Source organism: Artibeus jamaicensis, unplaced genomic scaffold (assembly GCF_021234435.1).
Source record: "Artibeus jamaicensis isolate MK-2021 breed Jamaican fruit bat unplaced genomic scaffold, CSHL_Jam_final contig_426, whole genome shotgun sequence".
Classification (NCBI taxonomy): domain Eukaryota; kingdom Metazoa; phylum Chordata; class Mammalia; order Chiroptera; family Phyllostomidae; genus Artibeus; species Artibeus jamaicensis.
Window position 1 is genome coordinate 1711802 of NW_026521826.1, and position 25655 is coordinate 1737456.

The 25655-nt window shown below is 44.2% G+C and overlaps 1 protein-coding gene across 7 annotated transcripts in view; it reads right to left on the reverse strand.

Annotated features, from left to right (window-relative positions):
• The window catches only part of FRMD4A (FERM domain containing 4A), a 313254-nt gene that overhangs the window by 34335 nt on the left and 253264 nt on the right, over positions 1-25655 (reverse strand). For all 7 annotated transcript variants that reach the window (XM_053665757.1, XM_053665755.1, XM_053665758.1 and 4 more), the window contains one exon: positions 22701-22842. In XM_053665757.1, the coding sequence (XP_053521732.1) occupies positions 22701-22842 (142 nt within the window). The remainder of the gene's footprint in view (positions 1-22700; positions 22843-25655) is intronic.

The window sequence follows — 25655 nt, forward strand, 5'->3', positions numbered from 1 at the left end:
GCAGGTAGGCACCAACTCTGTGCTCCCAGTAGCCTGGCTGACACTGTCTGCCCCACCCTGGGGATTCCCTGACCCAATTCACGCACCCGGCCCCAGCCACTTTCAGCAGCTTTCTCATAGGAACAGCCTACCTTGGGTCGCTATTTTCTTAAACTCTCTCAAAAGTCCACAACCAAACAAGTAGTGGCTGGCCTCAGCATGCCCTGTATCTCTTCTTAAGCAGCCCCAAGCCTGGCATAAGCTATAGCCAGGGTTGGACTGGAATGTAGCTTGTAAGTGGCCACAAACCTGGCACAAGTGGTGGCTGAACTCAGGTCACAATGTGGTGCCCACCCAAGGGTCCAATCCAAACAATAGTGTGAGCTGCATAGGTTCACAGCACAGCATCTCCCAAGGGCCTCCAAGCCCACTACAAGAAGGAACCAACCAGAGGTAACCTTGAAGCTCCCACCAGGTGGCCCTAAACTGGGCACAAATGCTGGCCAACTTTGGCCTACCCTGGAACCCCTCCAAAGAGATGCCAGAGCCAATACACCAGGTGTCTGGCTTCAGAACACTGCAGAGCACCCCTCAACCAGCTCCACAAATGACACACCTCAAGGGCAGATTCTGCTGGCACTAGAGTCCTGTTAGAGCAACTGCCACTCTGTGGAGTTGGCTCTTGCACAACAGCTTGTCCACCGCAGTCACGGCCAGCTATTACACGCAGTCATCCAGAAGGTCAGTACCACTGACTGATGTGCCAGTAGGAATCGAAGTCCAACCACAACAGGAGGCTCCCATACCCACACAGGGGCACTGCTGGAGCACTTGGCTCAGGCGGACAGGGAGACTACAGCACGGGCCTCACAGGAAACCTACCACATATGCCACCCTGCCAACACCGGGAGGTGTAGCAGATCTACTGAACACATAGAAACAAACTCAGGGAGTGAAGCTAAAGGAGACAAAGAAACATGTCTCAATGAAATAATAGGGAAAACTCTAGAAAAAAAAAAAAAAAACCTAAACAAAACGCAGATAAGTAATCTACCAGACCCAGAGTTCACAACACTGGTTATAAGAAAGCTTAATGAACTTAAGGGAATAAATGAATTCAGTGAAAACATCAACAAAGAGATAGGGAAACAAAAAAGAACTAGTCTAAAATCAAGGATACATTAGAATCAACACCAGATTGGATGAAGCATAGGATCAAAGCAGCAATCTGGAAGACAAAGTGGCATAAAATACCCAATCAGAACAGCAAAAAGAATAAAAGTATGCATAAGATGGAGGACAGGGAATTCTGGGACATCCTCAAGCACACCAACATTTTCATCGTAGGAGTACCAGAAAGAGAAGAGACAGAACAAAGGATTGAGATCCTATTTGAAGAAAACATGACTTAAAACTTCCCTAACATAGTAAAGGAAATAGTACAAGTCCAAGTAGCACAGAGACCCCAAAGAAGATAGAGCCAAAGAGGCCCACACCAACTTCCATCATACCTAAAATGCCAAAGGTTTAAGGCAAAGAGAAAATCTTAACAGTAGCAAAAGAAGAGCAGTTTAGCTAATACAAGGGAGCTTCCATAAGACTGCCAGCTGATTTCACAACAGAAAATTTGCAGGCCAGAAAGGACTGATGTAAACTATTCTAAGTGATGAAAATTAAGACTTACAACCAAGATTACTCTACCTAGCAAAGCTAGCACGGAGAATTGAAGGAGACGTACAGAGTTTCCCAGACAAGAAAAAGGTAAAGGAGTTCATCACCAATAAACCAGTATTATAAGAAATATTAAAGGGATTTCTTCAAGTAGAAAAGTCAAAAATATGAATAGGAATATATATTAAAAACTTCTCATTGACAAAGGCAAACAATAAATGCAGTAAATTGATCAATTATAAAGCTAGTACAAATGTTAAAAGTGAACGGTAGGAAAATCATGTGTAATTACAACAATAAACTAAGGGATGCTCAGAAATACATGCACAAAAAATATATATAATGATGAAAACTGAAGTGTAGAGAATGAGTAAAAATGGTACGGAATTTAGAAAGCAGTCAAATTTAAGTGATCATCAACTTACAATAGACTGCTATAAACATGGTAAAAATGAAGCACAAGATAACCACAAACCAAAACTCTACAAGAGATACACAAAAAATAAAGAGAAAGGAATTCAAATACAACACCACAGAAAGTCATCAACATACAAGAGAGAAAGAGAATAAAGGAGTAGAGTACAAAAATGGTTAATAAAATGGCAATAACTACACACCTGTCAACAATGACTTTAGACGTACATGGATTAAATGCTTCAGTGAACAGACACAGGGTGGCCGAATGAATAAGAAGACAAGATCTGTACATATGCCACCTACAAGAGACCCACTTCATATTGAAAGATACACAGAGACTAAAAGTAAAGGGACAGAAAAAGATATTTCATGCAAGTGAAAATTTAAAAAAGCTAGGGTAGCAATGCTTATATCACACAAAATAGACTTTAAAACGAGAGACAAAGAAGGGCACTACATAATGACAAAGGGACCAGCCCAATAAGAGGATATACCCCTTGTAAACATCTACATGACTAACACAGGAGCACCAATGACAGGTATGTCATTGTACAAAGCAAGTCCAACAGACATAAAGGGAGAGACTGACAATCAGTGTGTGCAGGCTGGAATGGTGTGGCGGAGACCATTCTTCCCTCAGAGGACTATAACACTCCTTTGACATAAATTCATTAGGTCATCCAGACATAAAATCAAAGGGAAACAATTGCCTTAAATAACACATTGGGTAATTTGATATTTTTAGCCCAAAGCAGCAGAACATACATTTTTTTCAAAAGTACAGGGAACATTTTCTAAGGTAGACCCCATATTAGTATCTATCTCAGTAAATTTAGTCTCAATAAATTTAAGAAGACTGAAATCATATCAAGTGGTTAAAAAGATAGCAGTGGGGTAGGTGAAAGTTACTCTCACCACCTCGCAGGTCCAAACTGGAATTTTAATTAAATTATAGAACAATCAACCTGAATAACCAGCTGAAGACTAACTGAAGAAAAGTCGCTTAACCAAAGATTTACAAAAGAAGCCACACTGGAAATGGTAGAAAGGACAGAGATGGAAAAAAGGACTAGTCCTGAACCCCAGTGTGGCAGCTGAAAATCCAAAGGGATAACTCAACGGCAAAGGTCCCTCCTGAGAAGCTTGGGGTCTGAACCCCATGCTTGGCTCCCCAGCCCTGAGCACCAGAGCAAGAAAGAGAAGCCCACAGAGCATCTGGCTGAAAAAAATCAGTAGGGATTCTGTCCTCCAGGGAGAGAGAAGTCTGCTTGAAACCCAGGTGCCCTCTTGAAGGGCCAGTGCAAAAAATCTCATTTCTGGTCACTTACCTTGGTCTCCAGCAGAGTGAGGGTGGATCAGACTGGCCAGAGTCATGTAAAGACAGAAAGGCACCCAAGAACAGGAGACAAAGCAACATGCCTCAAATGAAAGAGCAGGAGAAATCCCCAGAAACACAACTAAAAGAAATGCAGGAAAGCAAAATACCAGATACAGAGTTCAAAACAATCATTATAAGGATGGTCAAGAAATATAGGGGAAGAATGGCTGAACCTAGTGAGAACATAAACAAAAATATAATAAATATAGAAAAGGACATAGGAACCATAAAAAACAACAAGTCAGAAATGAAGAATACACTAGAAGGAATTGGTATTAGACTAGATGATGCAGAGAATCATATCAGTGATTTGGAAGATAAGGTATCAGAAAACATACAATCGGAGCAGTGAAAAGAAAACATGTATATAAAAAATGAAAATAGGGGACTGCTGGGGAAATGTCAAACATAACAATATGTGCATTAAAGGGGTACCAGAAGGACAGGGTAGAGAGCAAGGAATTGAGAACCTGCTGGAGGAAAAAAGTGATTGAAAACTTCTCTAACCTGGTGAAGAAAACAGACACAAGTCCTAAACAAGATTAACCCAAAGGGCCCCACACCAAGACACATAATTATAATGGCAGACATTAAAGACAAAGAATCTTAAAAGCAGCAAAAGAAAGATAATTAGTTACTTACAAGGGAGCTCCCAGAGGACTGTCAGTTGATTTCTCAACAGAAACATTTCAGGCCAGAAGTGATTAGCCTGAAATTTTCAAACTGATGAAAAGCAAGGACCAACAATCAAAGTTACTCTACCCCGCAAGGCTATCATTTAAAACTGAAGGAGAAATAAAGAGCTTCCCAGACAAAACAAACAAATAAACTGTAATGGAATTTATTACTACCGAACCAGAATTACAAGAAATGTAAGGCTCTTCTTTAAGAAGAAGGAAGAAAAAAAGAGTAACATAATTATAAAGAATAAAATGGCCATAAATACATACCTATCAATAATAACTTTAAATGTAAATGGCTTAAATGCTCCAGTAAAAAGACATAGGGTAGTTGAATGGCTAGAAAACAAAACCTATATATATGCTGGCTACAAGAGACCTGCTTCGGGATGAAAGATACACACAGACTATAAGTAAAGGGATGGACAAAGATACTTCATGTAAATGGAAACAAAAAGCTGGGGTATCAATACTTATATCAGACAAAATAGACATAGGCTTCACAGGTAAATTTCGCCAAACGTGCAAAGAATTAACACCCATCCTTCTCAAACTACTTCAAAAAATTCAAGAGGAAAGAAGACTCCAAACCTCAGTTTACAAGGCCAGTATTATCCTTACTTCAAAATCAGATAAAAACACTACAAAAAAAAGAAAACTATAGGCTACATCCCTGATGAACATAGACGCAAAAATGCTCTACTAAATGTCAGCAAATCCAATTCAGCAATACATGAAAAGATCATACACCATGATCAAGTGGAGTTTGTTCCTGGGATGCAAGGTTGGTAAAATATTCACAAATCGATGAATGTGATACACCACATAAACAAACCGAAGGATAAAAATCACAAGATCACATCGATAGATACAGAAGAAAAACATCTGACACAATCCAGCATCCATTTATGAGAAAACTCTCAAAAAAAAAGTGGGAATCTTCCCTCAACATACTAAAGGCCATACAGGACAAACCTACAGCTGACATTCATACTCGTGTGAAAAAATTAAAAGTGTTTCCTTTAACGTCAGGAAGAAGACAGGGGATGTGCACCTTCAATACTCTTTTCAATACAACATTAAAAGTCCTAGCCACAACAATCAGACAAGAAGAAATAAAGAGTATCCTAATTGAAAAGGAAGAAGTAAAACTGTCATTATTTGCAGATGACATGATACTGTATATAGCGGATCCTAATGATTTCACCAAAAAACTACTAGAACTGAAAAATGAATTCAGTAAAGTAGCAGTATACAAAATAATATTCACAAATTGGTTGGTTATATTATGATATAGCAGTAATGAACTATCAGAAAAAGAAACTTTAAAAAAATCCCAAAATTACATAAAAAATACATAGGAATTATTTTAACCAAGAGGCTAAAAGACCTGTAGTCAGAAAATTATGAGACAATGAAGAAAAAACAAAAACAAACAAGATACAAATAAATAGAAACATCTACTGTGATCATGGATAGGAAGAATTAACATTGTTTCAATGTCCACACTATGCAAAGCAATTTATAAATTCAATAAAATTCCTGTCAAAATCTCAATGAATTTCTCACAGAACTAGAATAATCCAAACATTTGTATGGAACCTCCAAAAACCCCTGAATATCACACACAATCTTGAGAGAGAACAACAAAGTTGGAGGTATCACATTACCCGATGATATCAAACTATATAGTACAAGGCTATAGTAATCAAAATGGCATGGTACTGGCATAAAAACAAACATAAATCAATTGAACAGAGTGTGAGCCCCAAAATAAACCCACACCTACATGGTGAATTGGTCATGAACAAAGGAGGAAAGGATATACATTGGGGTAAAGACAGTGTCTTTAATAGTGTTGAGAAAACTGGAGAGATACATGAAAAAAATAAAAATATACCACTTTCTTACACCATATACAAGAATAAACTCAAAATGGATTAAAAAGTTAAATGTAAGACTACAACCCATAAAACTCTTAGAAGAAAACATAGTAAAATATGTGACATCTCTCCTGGCAATTTTTTTTTCTGATCTAGCTCCTTGGGTAAGGGAGACAAAAGAAAGAATAAACAAATGGGATAACACCATACTAACAAATTTTTGCATGGCAAAGGAAATGATCAATAAAACAAAAAGACAGCCTACTTAACTAGGAAAGATATTCTCCAATAGGGGTTAATATCAAAATTTATAGAGCTCATAATACAAACAAACAACCAACCCAATTAAAAATGAGCAGAGGACCTGAATAGACACTCCTCCATTGACGACATACACATGGCCAAGAAACATATAAAAAGATGCTCAGTGTCCCTCATATTCAGAGAGATGGCAATTAAAACCACAATGAAATATCACCTCCTCACTGTCAGATGATAGCCTCATGGCTATCATCTATAAATCAACGAACAAAAATTGTGAGAAAGATGTGAAAAAAAGGGAACTGTCACGTACTGCTGGTGGGATTGTAAATAGGTGCAGCACAGGAATTACAGTCAATAATATTGCAATAGCTATGTATGATGTCAGATGGGTACTAGACTTATCAGTGCAATCACTGTGTAAGATAAATAAATGTCTAATCACTATTTTGTACACCTGAAACTAATACAGGGTGGGACAAAAGTAGGTTTACAGCTGTTTGTATGGAAAATACTACCATAATTAATAAATAATGATACAAGAATAAACTGCATTTTGTGTACCCACAACTGCAAACCTACTTTTGCCCTATCCTGTATAATAAACACTGTATGGTGACTGTAAAATAATTGAAAAAAAAAAGAAAAGTTTTGGTAAAGCAACAATACCATCACCAAATTAAAAGCCAACCTAATGAACGGGAGAACATATTTGCCAAATCATATATTTGATAATGGGTCAATATCCCAAATATAGAAAGAACTCATAAAATTCAATAAATAAAAAACAATGTGATTTAAAGATGGGCAGAGGAACAGAATGGATATTTTTCCAAAGACACACAAATGGTCAACATAGACATGAAAAGGAGCTCAGCATCAGTAACCACTGGGGCAATGCAAATGAAAATACAGTGACATGTCCCCTCACACCTGTCAGAATGGTTGTTATCAGAAAGATGTGTTAGCAAGGATGTGGAGGAAAGGGAAGTTTTGTGCACTGTTGATGGGAATGCATATTAGTACAGACACTATGGAAAAGAGCACAGAGGTTCCTCACAAAGTTAAAACTAAAACCACAATAAGATTCAGCAATTCTGCTTCTAAATATTTACTTAAAGGAAACAATCGCTATCTCAAACAGATATCTGCACCTCCATTTTCATTTCAGTATTTATAATAGCTGAGACATGGAAACAACCTAAGTGTAAACCAATAGACAAATGAAGAAAATGTGGTTGGTATATACACACAATGGAATATTATTCAGCCATAAAATGAATGCTATCTTGCCATTTGCGACAACATGGATGGGCCTAGAGGTATTATTCTAAGTGAAGTAGGTCAGACAGAGAAAGACAAACCGTGTATCTGTGGGGGGGACCTTGAAATTATAAAGAACAGATTGTCTATAGCCAGAGGCAGGCAATGGAGAAGAGGCATATGGGTCAAGTTGTTAAAAGATACAAACTTTAAGTTATAAGATATCCATACTGTATTATATATTTGCAAGTTGCTGAGAGTAAGTAGTTCTTAAAAGTTCTCAATGCAAGACAGAAAAATTGTAACTTATGTGAGGTGATGTATGTTAACTAAATTTATCATGGTAATCATTTTGCAGTCTATACGCATATCAAGTCATTGGGTTGTACACCTAAAACTAATATAATGTTATATGTCAACTTTATATCAGTAAAAAAAAGAGAGGTGTTGGAAGCCCCTTTATCCAATGACATAAAATCTAGATTCAATTACTGAGTAATACTGCATTTCAACTGCAATTGAAAAAAAATAGAGAAATGAACCATGGTCATGGATTGGAAGCTAGATGTCATAAAGATCTCAGTTCTCCAGGAATTAAACAGAAAAATCATAGTTGACCCAGTAAAAATTCCAGCCTGATTTGGGGGTAGGGGTAGGAATTATATTTCCACATAAAACATCTTTGGATAATTCAGTGAATGGATGACAGATATGAGAATAATCCACCTGAAATTCCCAGAGTCAGTTCATGTGTTTACCTTCCAAAGGTAAAGAAGGCATCTCAGCATCACAAGGTCAAAAAGGACCCGTGCCTTTGCGCCCAGAGCTCTGCCATTCACAAATGGATAGGGCTCTCTCATTCACTCAGCAGGAAGCCCCAGGTAATTCCCCTCAATTACCAAGGTTCTCACAACCACAGTAATCAAAAAATCTCAAATGTATCAGTACACTTTGACTCCAATTTGGCCTTATTTCTTTTCCTTCCTCACCCCATTCTAGTGTGAAACAGAAAATCTGTCACTGCAGGAATGTACCACCTTCACGCCTCCACTGCCACTCATCAACACTAACTTGAATAAACACACAAATAAAGGTTGCCAGTCATATACTTGGATGCTATAATCAAGTTCTACCTCACCTTGGTAAAGAAATCTAGTACCCATAGGTCATTTCTTTACAGAACCTACCTTCCAAACCTTTAACCACTTCTGTACCTCTTCCCTGGATTTTGTCACGCTTCTGTCACAGGTTCCCAAATTCAGGGGCAACCCCAAACAAAAGTGTGATCTTAAGAAGCCTCCCTTCCCTCCTGGTTCCCAGATACTAACTTCATATGGTGTTATGTTCATGCAACACATGACTGGACAGGCTCCCCAGTTTGAATGGTCCAGGCTTTCTACTTCTTTAGTCAATTACCCCATGCTTGCCAGTACTACCTCCATCTAAGATAATGCAGCTAAGTCATTTTGAATCTAATCTGGTTCTCTTAGTCATAGTGACGAATCACACTTGAGGACACTGGAAAACTGAATGAGCTGTGCTCTGTTCTGTCATCTAAAGAATAAGAATGTACAATGATACTGGAAAGAAGTCCCACTTTGGATTGAAAAACCAGGCCTGGACTTCCGCCAAGATGGAGGCATAGGTGGAGACGCCGTGCTTCCTCACACAACCAAGTTTAGAGACAACAAAATAATAGCAACAGAAAACACAGCCAGAACACAGAAAATTGAACTTTTCGGAAGTCTGATAACAACAAATTCTTCAGCCTGACCGGTAAGAGGGGCGAAACCAGCAGCTGGCAGAGCGGGGTTGCACAGAAAAACTCGGTCAGATGGACTCAGTCGCGCGGAACCCAGGCGCAGGGTTGGACCTGGTGGGCAACTCAGGGAGCGACCACAGGGAAACAGTGAGGGAGCAGGGCTGCGGGTTGACTGTGGTCGCGCATTCGTGTGTGGATAGACAAGCGAGGGAGTGGGCGACTGGACTAGAGCCAGCAGCCCCAGCAGCAAGCAGAGGTGGAGGGCACCGCCATTTCCCCGCTCCAACCCCGCCTCTACATATAGCCTCATAATCCAGCAACCTAAGTGGCCCTGCCCCGGTGAACAACCTAAGGCTCTGCTCTTCACCCAGCTGAGAGAAACAGCAGAGGGGGCCGCCATTTCCCCGCTCTGACCCTGCCTCCACATACAGAGTCACAACCCAGCGACCTGCGAGTCCGAGGCTCCGCGCCTCATACTTAATGGGCGCAAACAGACCAAAAATGGCTCAAGAAGATCTCAAAGCCCCAGAGCCTATAAATCTAAGTGATGAAGAAATAGCAAAACTCTCAGACGCACAGTTTAAAACACTGGTGATCAGGATCCTCACAGAACAGGTTGATTATAGCCACAAATTAGACAAACATATGAAGGCGAAACTAATTGAAATGAATGGAATTGCACAGGAAACCAATAGCAATGAAAAGGAAACTGGGACTCAAATCAATGGAGAGGACCAGAAGAAAGCAAATAATGGCCAAACAGAAAAGAGTGAAGAAGCAAGAATTCAAAAAAATGAGGAGAGTCTTAGGAACCTCCAGGACATCTTTAAACGCTCCAACATCCGAATTATAGGGGTACCAGAAGGGGGGAAAGGTACAGCCACCAGTGGAAAACTTATTTGAACAAATAATAAAGGAGAATTTCCCCAATCTGGCAAAGGAAATAGACTTCCAGGAAATCCAGGAAGCTCAGAGAGTCCCAAACAAGTTGGACCCAAGAAGGAACACACCAAGGCACATCATCATTACATTAGCCAAGATTAAAATGAAGGAGAGAATCCTAGAAGCAGCAAGAGCTAAGGGGACAGTCACCTACAAAGGAGTCCCCATCAGACTGTCAGCGGATTTCTCAAAAGAGACCTTACAGGCAAAAAGGGGCTGGAAAGAGGTATTCCAAGTCATGAAATCCAAAGACCTACAACCAAGATTGCTCTATCCAGCAAAACTTTCATTTAGAATGAAAGGACAGATAAAGTGCTTCTCAGATAAGATCAAATTCAAGGAGTTCATCATCACCAAGCCCTTATTATATGAAATGTTAAAGGGACTTATCTAAGAAAAAGAAGCTAAAAAAACATGAACAGTAAAAGGACAACAAACTCACAGTTATTAAGAACCACACCTAAAACAAAAGCAAACTAAAAGGACAGCTAGATCAGGAGAGGAAACATAGAAATGAAGATCTCAAGGAGGGTTAGCAACAGGGGAGTGAGAGGAGGAGAAGGGGAGAGAAGGTACAGAAAATAAGTAGCATAGACAGTAGATAGAAAATAGATGGGGGGGGCAAGAAGAGCATGGGAAATATAGAATCTAAAGAACTTGAGACACATGGTCATAAACTAAAGGGGAGGGTAATGGTGGGGACGAGAGGGTAGGGTGGAGGGGAATGGGGGGGACTAGAACAACAGTAACAGCATAATCAATAAAAAAATAAATTTAAAAAAAAAAAAAGAAAAACCAGGCCTGGGGAAACTTGGGTCCAGGAAAGATCAAAGGATGGATACCTAGCTCACGTGAAAACGTCATTGTTTTGCCCTCTCACCTCTGCCCAACCTCTCCAAAGGAAATAATGCTGCATGAAGTCAAAGCCACAAATTAACTGTGTTCAAGGATGACACAAATCATACAACATTAAACTGGGGCATAAAGCCGAGGTTTTTAGATCATTTTATCTCCAGCTGTGGGATTAGTTATGCTTTGGTCTTAAGTTACAGGACTCATTAGTGCTACCTGATTTTTTTAAAATTATATTAATTAGCCCAAATATTCAACTCGTGTAAGACAGACTGGATGGCTCAGGAAGCCCTCTTCATGTCTGGCACCACTTAGTCTAGCTCTTTCACACCTTTAATCCGGAAATTGTTTCATAAGGAATGTGGTGCTGGCACCAAGTTAAATCTCTGCCAGTTGAGCCAGCCTCACCTGGCCATGGGGATCACCATTGTATTGGTGTCGGGACATCTGAGTAGAGGGTCGAACAGCTCTGGGCTTGATGAACTCTAAACCACTCACTAGCTGCTGACTGTGGGCAAATGACCTGTCTTCCTTAATTCTTTTTAACAATTAAGTGATATAATCACACATAATACCACTGTGCCTGGAATAGGTAGGTAACCCTTCAATCTTGGGTAAAGATTTAACACAAGCAAGTACATATCTATGTGTACATGTACACACACAATACACACACCATACACACACACTTGGTAGAATCAGAGAGAGGAATCATTGAAACCACCTCTTCACCATAGCTCAGAGAGATATCAGAAAAGATCCTCACTGTGCAGTTCAGCGTACCACTTGGACTACAAAGGTCACCCTCAAAAGAAGCAATATCAGTCTAAGGCAATGTTTTTGAACTTAGTGTCTTGAGCCCCTGGGTTTGTAGACATGCCTGTAGGGCTGCTGTGAATGAGGGTGGGAACAGGGTCATGACATCCCATGGGTTCTGGGTCGCCCCTTCTGCACACTTCAGGTTAGTGCAGCTCCACTTTAACCTGCTTCATGTATTCAAGTTTGTGGTCAGATGCATCTGAAAAGAGCTCCCAGTGCCTTGTTTCAAAGAAATCCCCTCTTTGGGGGCATGGGCTCTAAGTTTGCTAGGCTTCTACATTTCAGAGCTCGTGGGGTCTCAGCCTGTGAAATTGTGACCTACAATCAGGCAGATATGACAACCATGAAGAGAGGTGGCAGAGTTCCTAGTGACAATGATGCCCAAGTAACAGCTCCACAGAAAGAAGCTCAAGGGGCGTCAGAAGAAAGAGCCTCAAGTGGTCTATCATGCTGAGGAGCTTCCGGCATCCACAGTGCCCTCCAGGCAGCCCCTGAATGGCATGGCTGACATCCCAAAGGGAGGACTGCAAGTTAGCCAGAAATCAGGAGACAGAGATTCACTGCTGATCACTCAAGGGATGAGCCTCAGGTGCGCAGGTCAATGGGCATCTTAACAAACTAAACGTTTGTGACCCTGTCGAAAATGATTCTTGTCCTGGCTGGATGGTTCAGTTGGTTGGAGTGTTGTTCTGTGCACAAAAAGGCGGTGGGTTCAATCCCTGGTCAGCGTGTGTCCAGGAGGCAACTGATTGATGTTTCTCTCCCACGTGTTTCTCTCTTTCTCCCTTCCTGTCTCTCTAAAATCAGCAAACATATCCTTGGGCGAGGATTAAAAATAAATCCTAGACACAGAAAGAATTTCAAATCAGCACCTTAGACATGAAGAATGGGAAAGAAGCTCTGATACCATGATTTATTCATTTCCGGTTACTTGAACACACATGAATAAGCAAGACCGCACACACAAAGGTTGTAAATTTAGTCCCTCAGAAATCACAAACATGTAAATCCGCTATGTTTGAGAGGGGCAGTGAAGGACAGAAAAGAGACCTGGATTCCAACACATATGCACTACTCAATGGCGGCACGACTTGGCTCGTGATCCTCGGGGAGAATCCTCCTCCAAGAGGTGTCCAGACCTGAAGAACCTATTACTTAGCAAAGCAATTACTTAGGCTGTTCCCTCTTGCCTCCAGCAGTCGTTTTTGCAGTTTGTACAAAAGGGACTTCATACGTATTGCCATCTTCCCTTTTTTCTTTATGATTCCCACCTTTAGAAAAGACAAGCACCCTGCCAACTCTGGTCCTTACCCCAGTTACCACGATAGTTTGCCTCTCGAACTGGAAGGGAATGTCTAATGATCGAACCAGTGCCTAAACAAACCTACTTTATCATCTCAACAGACCAAAGCAAATTATCTGTAAGCTTGAATGCCAAACAAGAGTTTAATCTTAGGTGTCTTTGGGATTAAAAAGTAAGAAGATGGATGTAAAACTCTAAAATCAGAAGAGTGAGATTTCAAAATTTATAGATTGATCAAATAGTAGCTGACTTACTCTGAAAGGGCTGTCCACACAGAAAGAATGGGGCAGGATGCAAAAGAAAATCAGAAGTGAGTCGAATATTTTTGAAAGATCCAGGTACTACATGAATAATTCATGGTCAGTCAAAGGTTAGAGCAGTGCCCAGATGTACAGGGAAGCGTGGCCTAAACCTAGTGTGGAACACACACTGATGTCGTGGCCTCCACGGCCGAGTCTACGTGCGGAAGCTTTGAGTGGACAGGTCTGGGCTCATGTCCCAGCAACGTGCACGACTCTCGCTGCAGAACTTGGTAGTGTTACAAGACCTAAGTCTCAGTTTCCTCCCCTATAACATGGGAATGAAAACAGGACTTCTTCCAAAGTCGGGAGAAATGGATGAGCTCATGCTTGAAAGATACTTAGAACAGAGCTCAGAAGGTAAGTGCTGCATGAACATTCACAATTATTTGCATTAAATAGTGTTCCCCACCTTATCCATTCAGGAAACCTGGGAGGAATAGCGAAAGGACTGAATAATGTTTTGTTTTTTGGGCTACTTTATTATCATGTTTCAACTAAAATACAAAGAATTTTTTAAAAACAGACCACCAAAAACCAGGCCCGTGGGGAGGAGAAAAACATATGACCTCACAGAAGATAATCCCTACCAACCATGCCCAGGGGAGCTGAATCTGTGCTCAGCTCGGGCAGTCATCCTCAGGGGGTATCGGGGAACCTTCTGCGTGACCTCTCCGATGCCATGGAGGTTACTGGAGGAGATGTAGAAAAGGCCTGTTCTGCCACGTGTACGTGTGTGTGCTGGTGTGTGTAGGGAGGGCACACACCAGCACACACACATGGCAGCTCCTCTCTTGCAGGCAAACATGTGGAAGGATATCCTCGTTCAGCTGCGAGAGAGAATTTGTTCCAATCTTTCAAAAGACCCTGACTACTCAGCACCGGATATGAGTGCGCATCCTACGAAGAGAATGTTCTCAGGAACTGTGGCTCATCCGTCCACACAGATGGAATACTGATGACCAGCCCGCTGATCTCAGGAGACAGAGGGGTGCTTTCCTCTCCACGAGGAGGGGAAATTCGAAACAAACAGCACCCCAGAGAAGGAAGAAATCTGTTACCCTAAAAGTAACCAAAGGAAATGACAATCTGTTTAGGCCTTCAGGGAAAAAAGGGAAAATAAAGAAGGCCTATTCAAGGCAGGTATGTCAAAGCTGTCAAAGTTTTGGCAGACGCCCAAGAATAAATAGGAAGAAAAGGTTCAAACTCTCCTTTATGAAGAGACATCTATTTGCCATACAGAGCCTCAATTATGAACTCCTTACTTAAAATATGTCCTGAGAGACAGTGTGAAATAGTGCCATACGGCAGATTTCAGGATAAATGCGTGGTGCCTGGAGACAGGTGCAGAGAACTAAATGTGATTTTCGGCATGAAAAATGAATGCTTGGCAAACTTTTCATTACGGTCAGAAATGGAAAATATGAAACAGCTCACTTAAAAGGGTAGAGAAATGGAAGCTGTCTGAAAAGCAAGCACCTCTGGGTGGTAGCGACAAGTGTCTGGGACGGCTTTTCTGCAGGCCAGGCCCTGGCTCCGGGCACTTGGGCCACAAGGTGAAGAGAATGAATATCGTGGTGAAGAGGAGAGACAGTGGGGAGAGGGGAGAGAGAGAAGGAACGGCTGACTACAAACGTTAGCAGCAGCATCCAGTAAGGTACCCAGATGAAACCAGTGTTCCTGAGTAACCGCAGGGTGTCCATTTCTGAAACTGACAGGAGGGGGGCCCACCTCCCTGGCCCTGGGACTGCGTCACTTTATTTGCAGTGCTGAGGGGCTGGCCTACCCGGGCACAAAGCAGTGCCCATGAGAGCTGATAGTGATATTTCTTGTTCAGTGTTTAAAATTTCATCATTGGAAAACCATTCGTTTAAATTGACAGTCTGTTTGCTTCTCTTTAGTTTGCAAATACTTCTTTACTGGAACACCTCATAGCATTAAATACATCAGTATAAATCACTTCAGAGGGTTTTACTTCCCCAACATAAGAGTGGACAGGGACATCTGTCATCTCAGTTTTGACTCAGGTGTGCCCTGCTCAAGCAAGGACTGCACCCACCGGCAGAGCCCTGGAATCCCACTGTCATTAGACCTAAAAGGGAGAGGGCAGGCAGCAGGTAACAGAACTCTCAAAGATGGATGGAGACTCAGGGAGGAGATAAAGTGAGGGCAAGAAAGAAAGGACGAAGACAAAGAGAAAACTAAAAACACTTGTTCATTTACACCAGCATAAGGCGGTGTCTTCTTGACCATAAAGTTGGCAGGCGCCTATCAAACCACATGTCTGTATGGAGAGATCAGATAGATCAGGCATCCTCATTGTTACATCAGTTATTAATAAACTTCCCAACAATGGGAGGAAGTGCTAGCGTTCAGAGAATGAGAATGTGAGAGCGCTGAGTAATGCACGGGGCCGGATCCCGGGGGAGCGAGCCCCCATGGCCAGCACAGCTCATCTTCTCCAGAACAGAGACCACCAGAACTGAGGTATAAGAGCACACTGCAGGTTTTGTGTGTGTGTGCGTTCAGAAAACCAAATCATCACCACATTCTCCACAATCCTGCTGCTCACAGTGAAGATGACTCAACTGCCATCTCTTTCCTATTTATAGACACAACATGCCCTTTTGTTTTGTAGAGAATGGGTGGCTTATGCCCCTACCCTTCTATTCAAGAAGGTCAACATCAGTCTTTTTGTTCCATTCCTTTAAGAAAAGAGGCACAGTAGGAGTTTGTGTTTGGGTGGTTAATGCAGTAAGTCAGGAGGGCCTGCAGAACACTGGGTATTTCCTCAGCGAGTTGGTGCCGTTTTCCTCAAATGGCTGAGAACAAAAGCTCATCTCCCTTGGCTGCTACACTCCCACTGAAATCAAAATTGTTCTGTGACAGCAGATCCCTGAAACAATGCTCGGGACAATCCTGCATGCTCTTTACGAACAATAAATCAGTTGCTGTTTTCTTTGTTTTGTTGTTCCATTTGTCTCTCCTTTCTAATCCTTTTTAAGATTTTAAGAAATGACAGTTGGGAAGAGAGGAAAATGCCCTTCCAAGTTCCCACAAAAAGGATTTCAGATGCTTCTATTGAACTCTGAAAACACCATAACCAAATTGTGTGAATTCATAGTTGTCCTCTCAAACTCTACTTGAACCTCCCAACTTTGGTGCTCTGAACCAGAAGAGCAATCCAATGCTCTCCCAGGACAGAGAGAATACAGTGTGCCCTGCTAAACCCTGCAGCGGCCAGTCCGCAGGTGTACTGAGCGCCCACCATGCAGAGCTTATGGAGGGCAGGGGGTAGGGCTCTGCCGGCCTGGCTTGGGGGAGCTGCTTCAACATCCCCTCTTCCAGGGGACTCTGGCAGGCCAGGCCATCTCTCAGCAGACATGTTCTGAGGACAATGGTCCTCACGTTCTTTCAAAGCCTGGCCACCAGAGCCCCTGCGGCAATGGATTCAGGACATGGGTTCCATAATCTTCCCAGGGCCTGAATGTCATTCAGTGCTGGATCAGGAGGTGAGGGCTTGGTCCCTTTAATTCTGACACATGCCAGGCAGCTCAGACTCAGAAGGCTGGCTGCCTCTAAGGTCCCATGTCTACTAGGACATGGGACTCCAGGTCTCACACACGGGAGCCCTGTGCATCACCACCAAAGGACTAGGGTGCCTGACCCCAAGCCTTAATATGTAATTCCAACTTCATGGATCTTTTTAATTTGAAATATTAGCTGCTGGCTCATGGCATGAGTACTTGTGAACTTCTGACTTCTTTAATAGACACAATGATGCTTCATTATTTCTTTAGCACCTTAGACTTTAAATGCCATGTATTGAGCTTCAGTTGTTTTAAAGGTCATTATATGCCCTTAGTTACAAGGAAAATCACCTTTAAAGCTGCCGATAGCTTGGAAATACTTTCTCTCTGTTCAGCATCAATAAACAGTATTCAAACTCTGTGAGGAGAGGGGCTGTAACTTTTTGAATGCTACGTCTATTCCCTAGCAAAGTTTTGGAGCTGGAAAATGTGCTCATACCATAGAAATGTTACCGGGTTAGTTACATGGCTCAGTTACAACACAATTCAGGTACAGACAAGGGTGGATGACAGGTACAGGAAGGGTGGATGAAAGATAACAAGGTTTGCAGTAGGAGCCTGACCTGACAAGAGTCACTTTGAAAGGTTGGATACCAGCATGATGGAAATGACATAGCACAATTTGAGGGAAAATGTTGGTGGCAGATACACGGGAGTTTGAGGCAAGGCCCAAGACGACGTATACTCTGGGAACAGAGTAGGGCCCTAAAACAGGGCACAAGAAAAGGCGACCTACTGAATAGGAGAACTCGATTGCGCACCGTATATCTGATCACGTAAACTAGCCTAGCAGGCACCCTAGCACAGATTGACCTTCATTTGGAGTTTCTAATTTTGCTTCGGTTAACCTGGGACCCCACATAGATCACTCTAACATGTATAAGGTTTGTGTGATGCTCTCTTGCAATTTGCTGAAAGTTGAACACAAAGACCAAGACTTAGTCAGATGTTTATCCGTACCTAGGCAATCCCTGACATTGATCATTGCTAGGAATGTTTTTCAGGGAGGAGCCTGGGATGTTTGTGCAGGACCAAGGGGTGAACCTGTGGAAACCACCTGCGACCAGCTGGAGCGGGCCCGAGGTCTCCGAGGTGACCTCCTCAGGAACCTTCCTCACTGTTTCCTCATTTCAATACTAAAATCTCCCCGCAGGGGTGGGAATTTGCTACCACATTTGAACATGTGATGTACACAGGACCATGTTTCCTGATGACCATGTACTGGAATGTCCTCACATGCACAACCATGAAGACCACCTTGGTATTTATGCACGGATTCCCCCAATAAGACAAATTAGATACTTTGCTTGGGAAACACTGGTCTGAGAACAATCTCAGGGTGTCCTTGTTTGCTGCTTACAGTAAAGCTCCTTCTCAATCCACTGGGTTTTGGGGGTTTTTTTTCAAGATTTTATTTATTTACTTTTTAGAGAGAGGGGATAGGAGGGAGAAACATTAATCTGTTGCCTCTTACACGCTTGCAACTGGGGAATGTGGCCCGCAACCCAGGCATGTGCCCTGACTGGGAACTGAACCTGTGACCTTTTGGTTCATAGGCCAGCACTCAATCCACTGAGCCACACCAGCCTGGGCAAAGCTCCTTCTCATAACATCATCTCGGAGCTGTCTTTTGGCTCACAACTATTAAATATTTGGACCTGGTGCGGTCTGGTAACAATTCAGGATTACTATCCGAAATACACAAAGAGCCCATCCCATACAACTCAATAGCAGAAAAACAATCTAATTTAAATATGGGCAGAGAAGCTAAATAGACATTTTTCAGAAGAAAACAAACACATGACCAAATGTACATGAAAATAATGCTCAACCTCACTTGTCGTCAAATTAAAATCACAATGAGATATCACCTCACACCTGTTAGGACGGCTATTATAAAAAAGACAAGGAACAACAGGTGCTGGTGAAGGTGTGAAGCAAGGGGAACCCCTGTACACTGTTGGTGGGGGTGCCAATTGGTGCAGGCACTGGGGAAAGCAGTACAGAGGGTCCTCAAAAAATTAAAAACAGAACAAGCGCATGATCCAGAAATTCCACTTCCGGGTATTTATCAGAAAGAAACAACATCACTTCACCCCCAGATTCACAGCAGCATTATTCACAAGAGCCAAGAGATGCAAACAACCTAAACGCCCATCACTGAATAAACAGATCACAAAACTGTGGGGTGTGCATGTGTATACACATGCACACATAGAGCACAAAATGGAATATTATTCATCCGTAAGAATAAAATCTTGAGCACAAAATGGAATATTATTCACAAAATGGAGCACAAAATGCAATATTACTCAACCACAAGAAGAAGAAAATCTTGTCGTTTGCAGCAACCTGGATGCACCTGGAGGGCTCTATGCAAGGGAACTAAGGTGGAGAGACGACAGACTGGCGGTTGCCAGAGGCGGTTGGTGAAATGGGTGAGGGGTCAAAAGGTACAAATTTCCAGTTATAATATAAGTCATGGACATAGAATGTGAAAAAGTTTTAAAAATTGTGTAGAGAGCACCTACTGGATGTCAGGCACTGGGATAGAGGTAGAAAAAAAAATACTTTTCAAATGATGATTAGTTTCTCAAAATGCTTTTAAGGACTATTTCTTAGACACCTTTTTGTGTTTTTTAAGCATGAAGCAGTAGGTGAAGGAGAGAAAACGACTGATTAAACAGTATATGAGGTTATATGTATCGCGTTTCGTGAAGAAGAGGTGGAATGTAGGCACTGGCAGTCCGCGAAGAGGGCTCACAACCAGAGCTGTCCCGGAGGAGCAAGGCCCTCACAGTCTGCGGGAGCACGTGACCTAGGACATTTTCAACAGGCAGTGAGGCAAGAGAACAAGAGAGGACAAAGAACAGGGCGGGAGCCTCGCCTGGATTTCCACACTGTGGGCCATGGGAAACAGGTGCCTTCCAGGTGGAATTCCCAAGGACTTGTGTCAAGTGAGGGCATTTTCTCCCGGCACAAGAGAGAGGAGCAGCAATCGGCAGCCCCAGAAGGAGTGGGGACCAGATCCCTGGGTTCTAGGAATTCTCTCTAAAGACTGATGGAAGTTTCCTGTCTTATAGCCTCTCCCTCCAGTGCCCCATTGTCTCTCCTAAGCCAAGGGAAGGGGGCCTCCACAGGAAGCCTCAGCCTCACATTCAAGGACCATTCCTGAGGGTCTAACTTGAAGGCCCGTCAGGGCAGAGCTAGAAGCACCACCTGCCTGGTCAAGGGACATGGCTTAGAGCTCCAGGCAACGGGCCTTAGCTGCCTCCATCAACTTCCAAACAGCATAGCCTGAAGCCTCCATCACCAGTTATCAAACACTTGAAAATCACTTCACTATCTTGGAATAAAGAGGCTTCCATTAGGGGTGGAGGTGGATTCGGCAGGGAGGTTTTCTTTGGCTTTTCTCTAACCCACCTGACTGATCATTAATGTCAAGGTGCTTTGTGTCTTAAAAATGCCTGGGTCTCATTTCTGATGGTTGAGGGATGTCAGTTCCATGGCCAGGGGTTTGGGGCTCCTGGTCACAACCCCATCTGTAACTGCTGTTAGGTTATTGCCTTGGTTCCACCAGAGGCTGCCAGAGATGAGGGACTAGAGCAAATGGACCAGGACACAGGCATAAACGTGGGAACACCTGGGTCCTGCGATCCTGAGCACGGCCGCCTCAGGCTTTTATCTCTTCCTCAGCAGTAAAAGTGCTTCTCCAAGTGTGGTCTGCTCCCCAGACTAACAGCATCAGCATCACCCGAGGCCTTGTTAGAACTTGTTAGAAATGCAAATTCTCAGGCTCACCCTAGACCTACGGAATCAAACATTCCAGAGCTGGAGCCCAGTTACCTGTGTTTGAACTTGCCCTCTAACTGGTTCTGATGCCCAGGGAAGGTGGAGAAGCCCAGAGATGGATGATCCATTCTCCTTCTGGGAATAACCATGCCACGTACAGAAATGAACTAGATATCCGGACGGATATGCAGCCACAGCACAAATGCACCCCGTCACTGAGAAGGAAGGAGGAGTCCGGCTCGTCTGTGGCTGGATGAGGAGGCTGGGGGTGCGCCCATCCAGGCTGGAATCTGAGACCCTGGGTATTAGCAGGGGTTAGGAGTCTAGACGACATGCACAGGACTGGCTCTGGCCGGCCCCTGGCCATTCAGCCCGGGGTCGGGAGTGGCTGTAATTCCAGGCAGGGGCACAGGCTCTGAATGGCATTCTCTTTGATAAAAGAAGACAACATTCTCTAAGTCTTTACTGTAAATCTCTAGGCCTCAGAAATAATGATTTGGCCCACTGCATTAACAAAAAAACTTTGAAATCTTGAAGCAGGGAGGGGTTCATGGGGAACCCTACAGTGATCTGGCAGAGGCAGATCAAAGTTCTGTGGGGCTTGAAGCTTATGAAATTTAGGTGACTTTTTAGGAAAAAGAACTGAAATGCCTTATGTTTGCAGATTCGGTGAAAACACACAGCCATGTGAACATGAGGCTGGGGCCCCCCCAGGGCCTCAGAAGGGTCTTTCCAATGAGGGGTGGCGAGCTGCAGCGCTTGGCCCCTGTGTAGGCCGCCTCCCGGGCCAGGAAGGGCGCACTTCCTCTCCCCCGCGGACTCCGGCAGCCCAGTGGGTAACTAGACAGCTTTCAGTTTCTCCTCCTCCCCTGTCTCTTCTCCTTTTTTTTTTTTTTTATCATATTGTGTTGTTGTACAATGCTAGTATAGCGTTGTTGCGTGCAGCCACTAGACATCGTTATAGATACGACTCTGGAAGTGAGGTCAGGCAGAGACTTCCCGCTATATTTTCATGGTGCAGAAGCAAGGGCACACTGTCCCGAAGAACAATCAGACTTTGACCATGTGGCCTGGGGAGTGACCTGTATCGGTAATATTTTCGATAACATTGCCAAGCAACTACTGCCTTGTCCTCTCTCCCTGCTTTTCCTGTCTCACACTTTAGTGAATTGAGCCTCTTCTGAAGACAGACAGACCTGAAGCCTCAGAGCTCTCCTGTCCCTCCCGCATCTAACGGCACAATGGCTTGCCCAGGGCCTGCAGAACGGACAGCAGAATCGAGTCCTTTGACTCTCAGTTTTGAAAGGCACTTAATCGCTCTGCCATCCTCAACGACAGCAGGTCTCTCCTTTCCAAATGATCAAGAGTATTCTGGACTTGTTCAAGTTTCAGGAAGTTCATCCAGGAACAGAATGTGGCGTCACGCAGCACGACCCTGACCGTCAGCCCTGCCCTGGTATAATTCTCCAAGGACACAGGAGTGGGCCCCTCCTGCTGTCCTGGGAGCTGACTGCCCTGACAGTGTGCCGTCGGCATTCAGAAGGCCCTGGAGGGCGCTGTTAGACACCCGTGTGACCTGCTTCTCGTCCCCCCACACTTTCCTACTGCTGCCACTTCTCTCAGATCGCCATTCGGCCCAAAACCTCGGTCTGCGGACCAGAGCCAGCCCCAGGCAGGCCTCCCAACTGTCTCCTCCGCAGCTGCCCTTCCCGCCTTTGCTGGAGCCGCCCCAGGGCTGAAGCCAGACTTCGGCGGGAACTTCTTCCGTGTTCTCAGGAAGGTGGCTCCCCAGCCCGAGGCTGCGCTCACCTGATGACAGGAGACTCCCGCTGCTGCCACTGATGATCTTCCCTTTGCTCCCCATGTTGGCCAGCTTGGAGGTCTTCAGTGTCCCCGTCTCGGTCAGGTCGATAGCGATCTCACTCAGGCTTCGCGCCGCATGGATTTTAGACTAGAATGAGAAAGGCAACCGGGTCATGGAGGGACAGTCGTTCATCTCTGAGACGACAGCAATCGCTCGCCTGCTTGTAGTCCTGCAAATTGGCAAACTGACTCATCCCCTAACCTGCAGCAAGGCTGCTGCTGTCCCTCGGCCCCAGGCACCGACCACCGCAGCTCTCTCTGCAGGAGCAGGTACGGCTCAGGAGCTGATGCGGGTGCTTCATCGTCTCAACCAATTATTCCACAGGCTACACTGTCTGTCCTTAAGAGCAAGGACTTTGGAGTCAAACAGACCTTCCCCCCTACCTGGTCCATAGCGCTCAATAAAAAGTACCAATTATTGTATAACTATGTTGTGTTTAAAGGAGGAAAACTATTTTCAGCTTTGTGAAGGACCTAAGAGCTATCTAAAACAAATCCATAAAATTTCAATAAATTCTGAGGTGATTTAAACCTCTTACATCGTCAGCCACGTGACCACGGGAAGTTTGGAGGACGCGCGAGTGTCAGTGATCGGGACCCACACGCGAGGCTGCGCCCGGGGAAGAGCCCGTCTGGACATGCGGGTCACACCAGTGAGCACCTGCGCGGTGCCTGTTTTGATGCCTCACTGTCCTTGCCAAAGTCTGCGGGTTCTGGTCAACATTCCACTCCATTTATTCCACATATTAACTGGCCCGATTTGGCGAATAGCAACAGCAGGTGAGAACAATCAGAAGGGGAAGTCTGTGTTCACAGTTACATAATTACATTCCTGAAAGTCACTGTTTGTGGGCAAGTCCTCTGCTGTAATCACCACCTTTGGTGAGAGCAGTGGGTTAGCGTTTCCTGCATGTGTATTTGATGTTTGCTTTTTCTCCTCTTCTTCAGGAAATCTATTTCTGTGATAGAGCTTACACAATGGGCTTCATGCATACTGGATTTTATGAAAAACAATTATAAATGCTGGGATATCTTCCTATGGCCCCTAGTGATAGCACGCACGTGGATGGAACTGGGTGAGGTTTTCGGTCACTTCGCGTGTGTTCACAGCTGGCACATGTGAAGCCAGGTCTTCCCCACACACTGGAGAAGCCGGCGGGGTGCCGAAAAGAACCCAGGGAGGTGAGGGCGCCCTGCCTCCCAGCTGCCCTCAGCTGTCCATCTGAACCCCTGTGGCTCCGCCCTCCCCCCTCCTCCGCGTGGATGCCGAGGTCTGGGAAAGACAATGACTTCCAACCACTGAGCACGTTCCTCGTGTCAACAAAATGAAAGTCTGAGCGATCGAGGAAATGCTGAGATTTTGCTTGTTTTGTTCGCCCGCCACGAACTGTCTTCGCCTGACTCTCTCAATCCCGCCGGTCCTTCCTCAACTGACATCTCCTTTCTGACCTCAATTTGGTCCCTGCCTACAGAACCAGGTCACCTTCAGCTTAGGGCCTCCTTGCTCATCAAATAAGCAGGCTGCCAGGCCCTCGCAGGGTCCCACTGTAGGGCTCTGACCTGCAGCAGAAGCAGGAGGGGCCTCTCACTTAGTTTGACACAGTGTATCAACAGCGCCCACTGGGTAGACTTTTTCCTCCCACAAGCACAGAAAGCAACATCCATCACTTCCCTTCTTTCAGCACTGCTTTTACCAATGCCCACGCTTTGATAAAAAGAAGCCCGGGCTTGCAGTTACATCACAGCAACCTACAAAGACACAGGCCAGTTCAGTGTGGTGGTGAAGGGCCTGGGCTCTGAAGTCAGAGAGATTTGAGTTGGAATCCTGACTCTTCCGAGTTCATCACTGTTTAACCCTGATCTTCAACCTCTGACCCTCGGGTTGCTGTTTTTAAATTGGGATCTTACAACCCACATCACAGAGTTGTGATAAGGACTCAATTAGATAACACACATGAAGGCCGATAAACTTGGAACAGGAATCAGCTGTAAGCCAGGACTTGGCAGTCATTTGCTAAATGAGGTTCAATCAATGACTCAACATGGTATTTTAGGGATCTCATTAATCACACGGAAGACCGGTCCCCACTCCGTCTCCACTCCTGCCACGTATCAACCCCAGAGGCAGAGAACAAAATATGGGAAAGTAACCAACAGACGCCCTGCTCGGGGGAGACCATGGACTCGTAGAAAGTGTAGGAACTGCTGGCTTCTCTCTACAGTGGAAACACTCAAATGAGTACCGACTGCCTGCTCGCCAAATCAGGGCTGTAGCCCAACCCAGACGGACCTCTCCACTTCTGACCATTTCGTTATGAGGGTCTGGCCATACAAAGTGTTACTACCAATATTTTGTCAGCGAGGTTTACTTGTTCTCTATCATGCCTTCACTCTGCCTCTGGTCTACATGGAATGCAGACTGGCAGACTGGATCAGGAGACAAAAAGAAGGAAAGATGATTGGATGGGAGGCCATAATAAGAACTCTCCACTCTGGGTTCAGAGGAAAAGTGTCTAACGTTTACTCTAAACAATGTGAGCTTTCCAACGTTCTCCTCTGAAGTCCACAAGATGTTTCTTGGCTCTGGGTTACAGAGGTTGCGGGGATGCCATTGACAGTATTTCCGATCTCGGGGGTCAGCATACACGGGGCCTGCCAGCCTCTCACTCAGAATTCGCCACAGGAAATCAGGAAATACAGCCTCCCTTGCACTCTGTCTTTGGTGATGGGGTGTGTGTGTGTGTGTGTGTGTGTGTGTAAGAAAGACACAGAGGGGGTGGGGGGGTTGATTTCCTTAAATGACTTACATAATGACCCTGAAAGGAGAAACTAACCAAGTACCAGGGGAAGAACACGAGACTTCTTGGGGCTCACCCTGCTGACTCGGACCACGAGACCGCA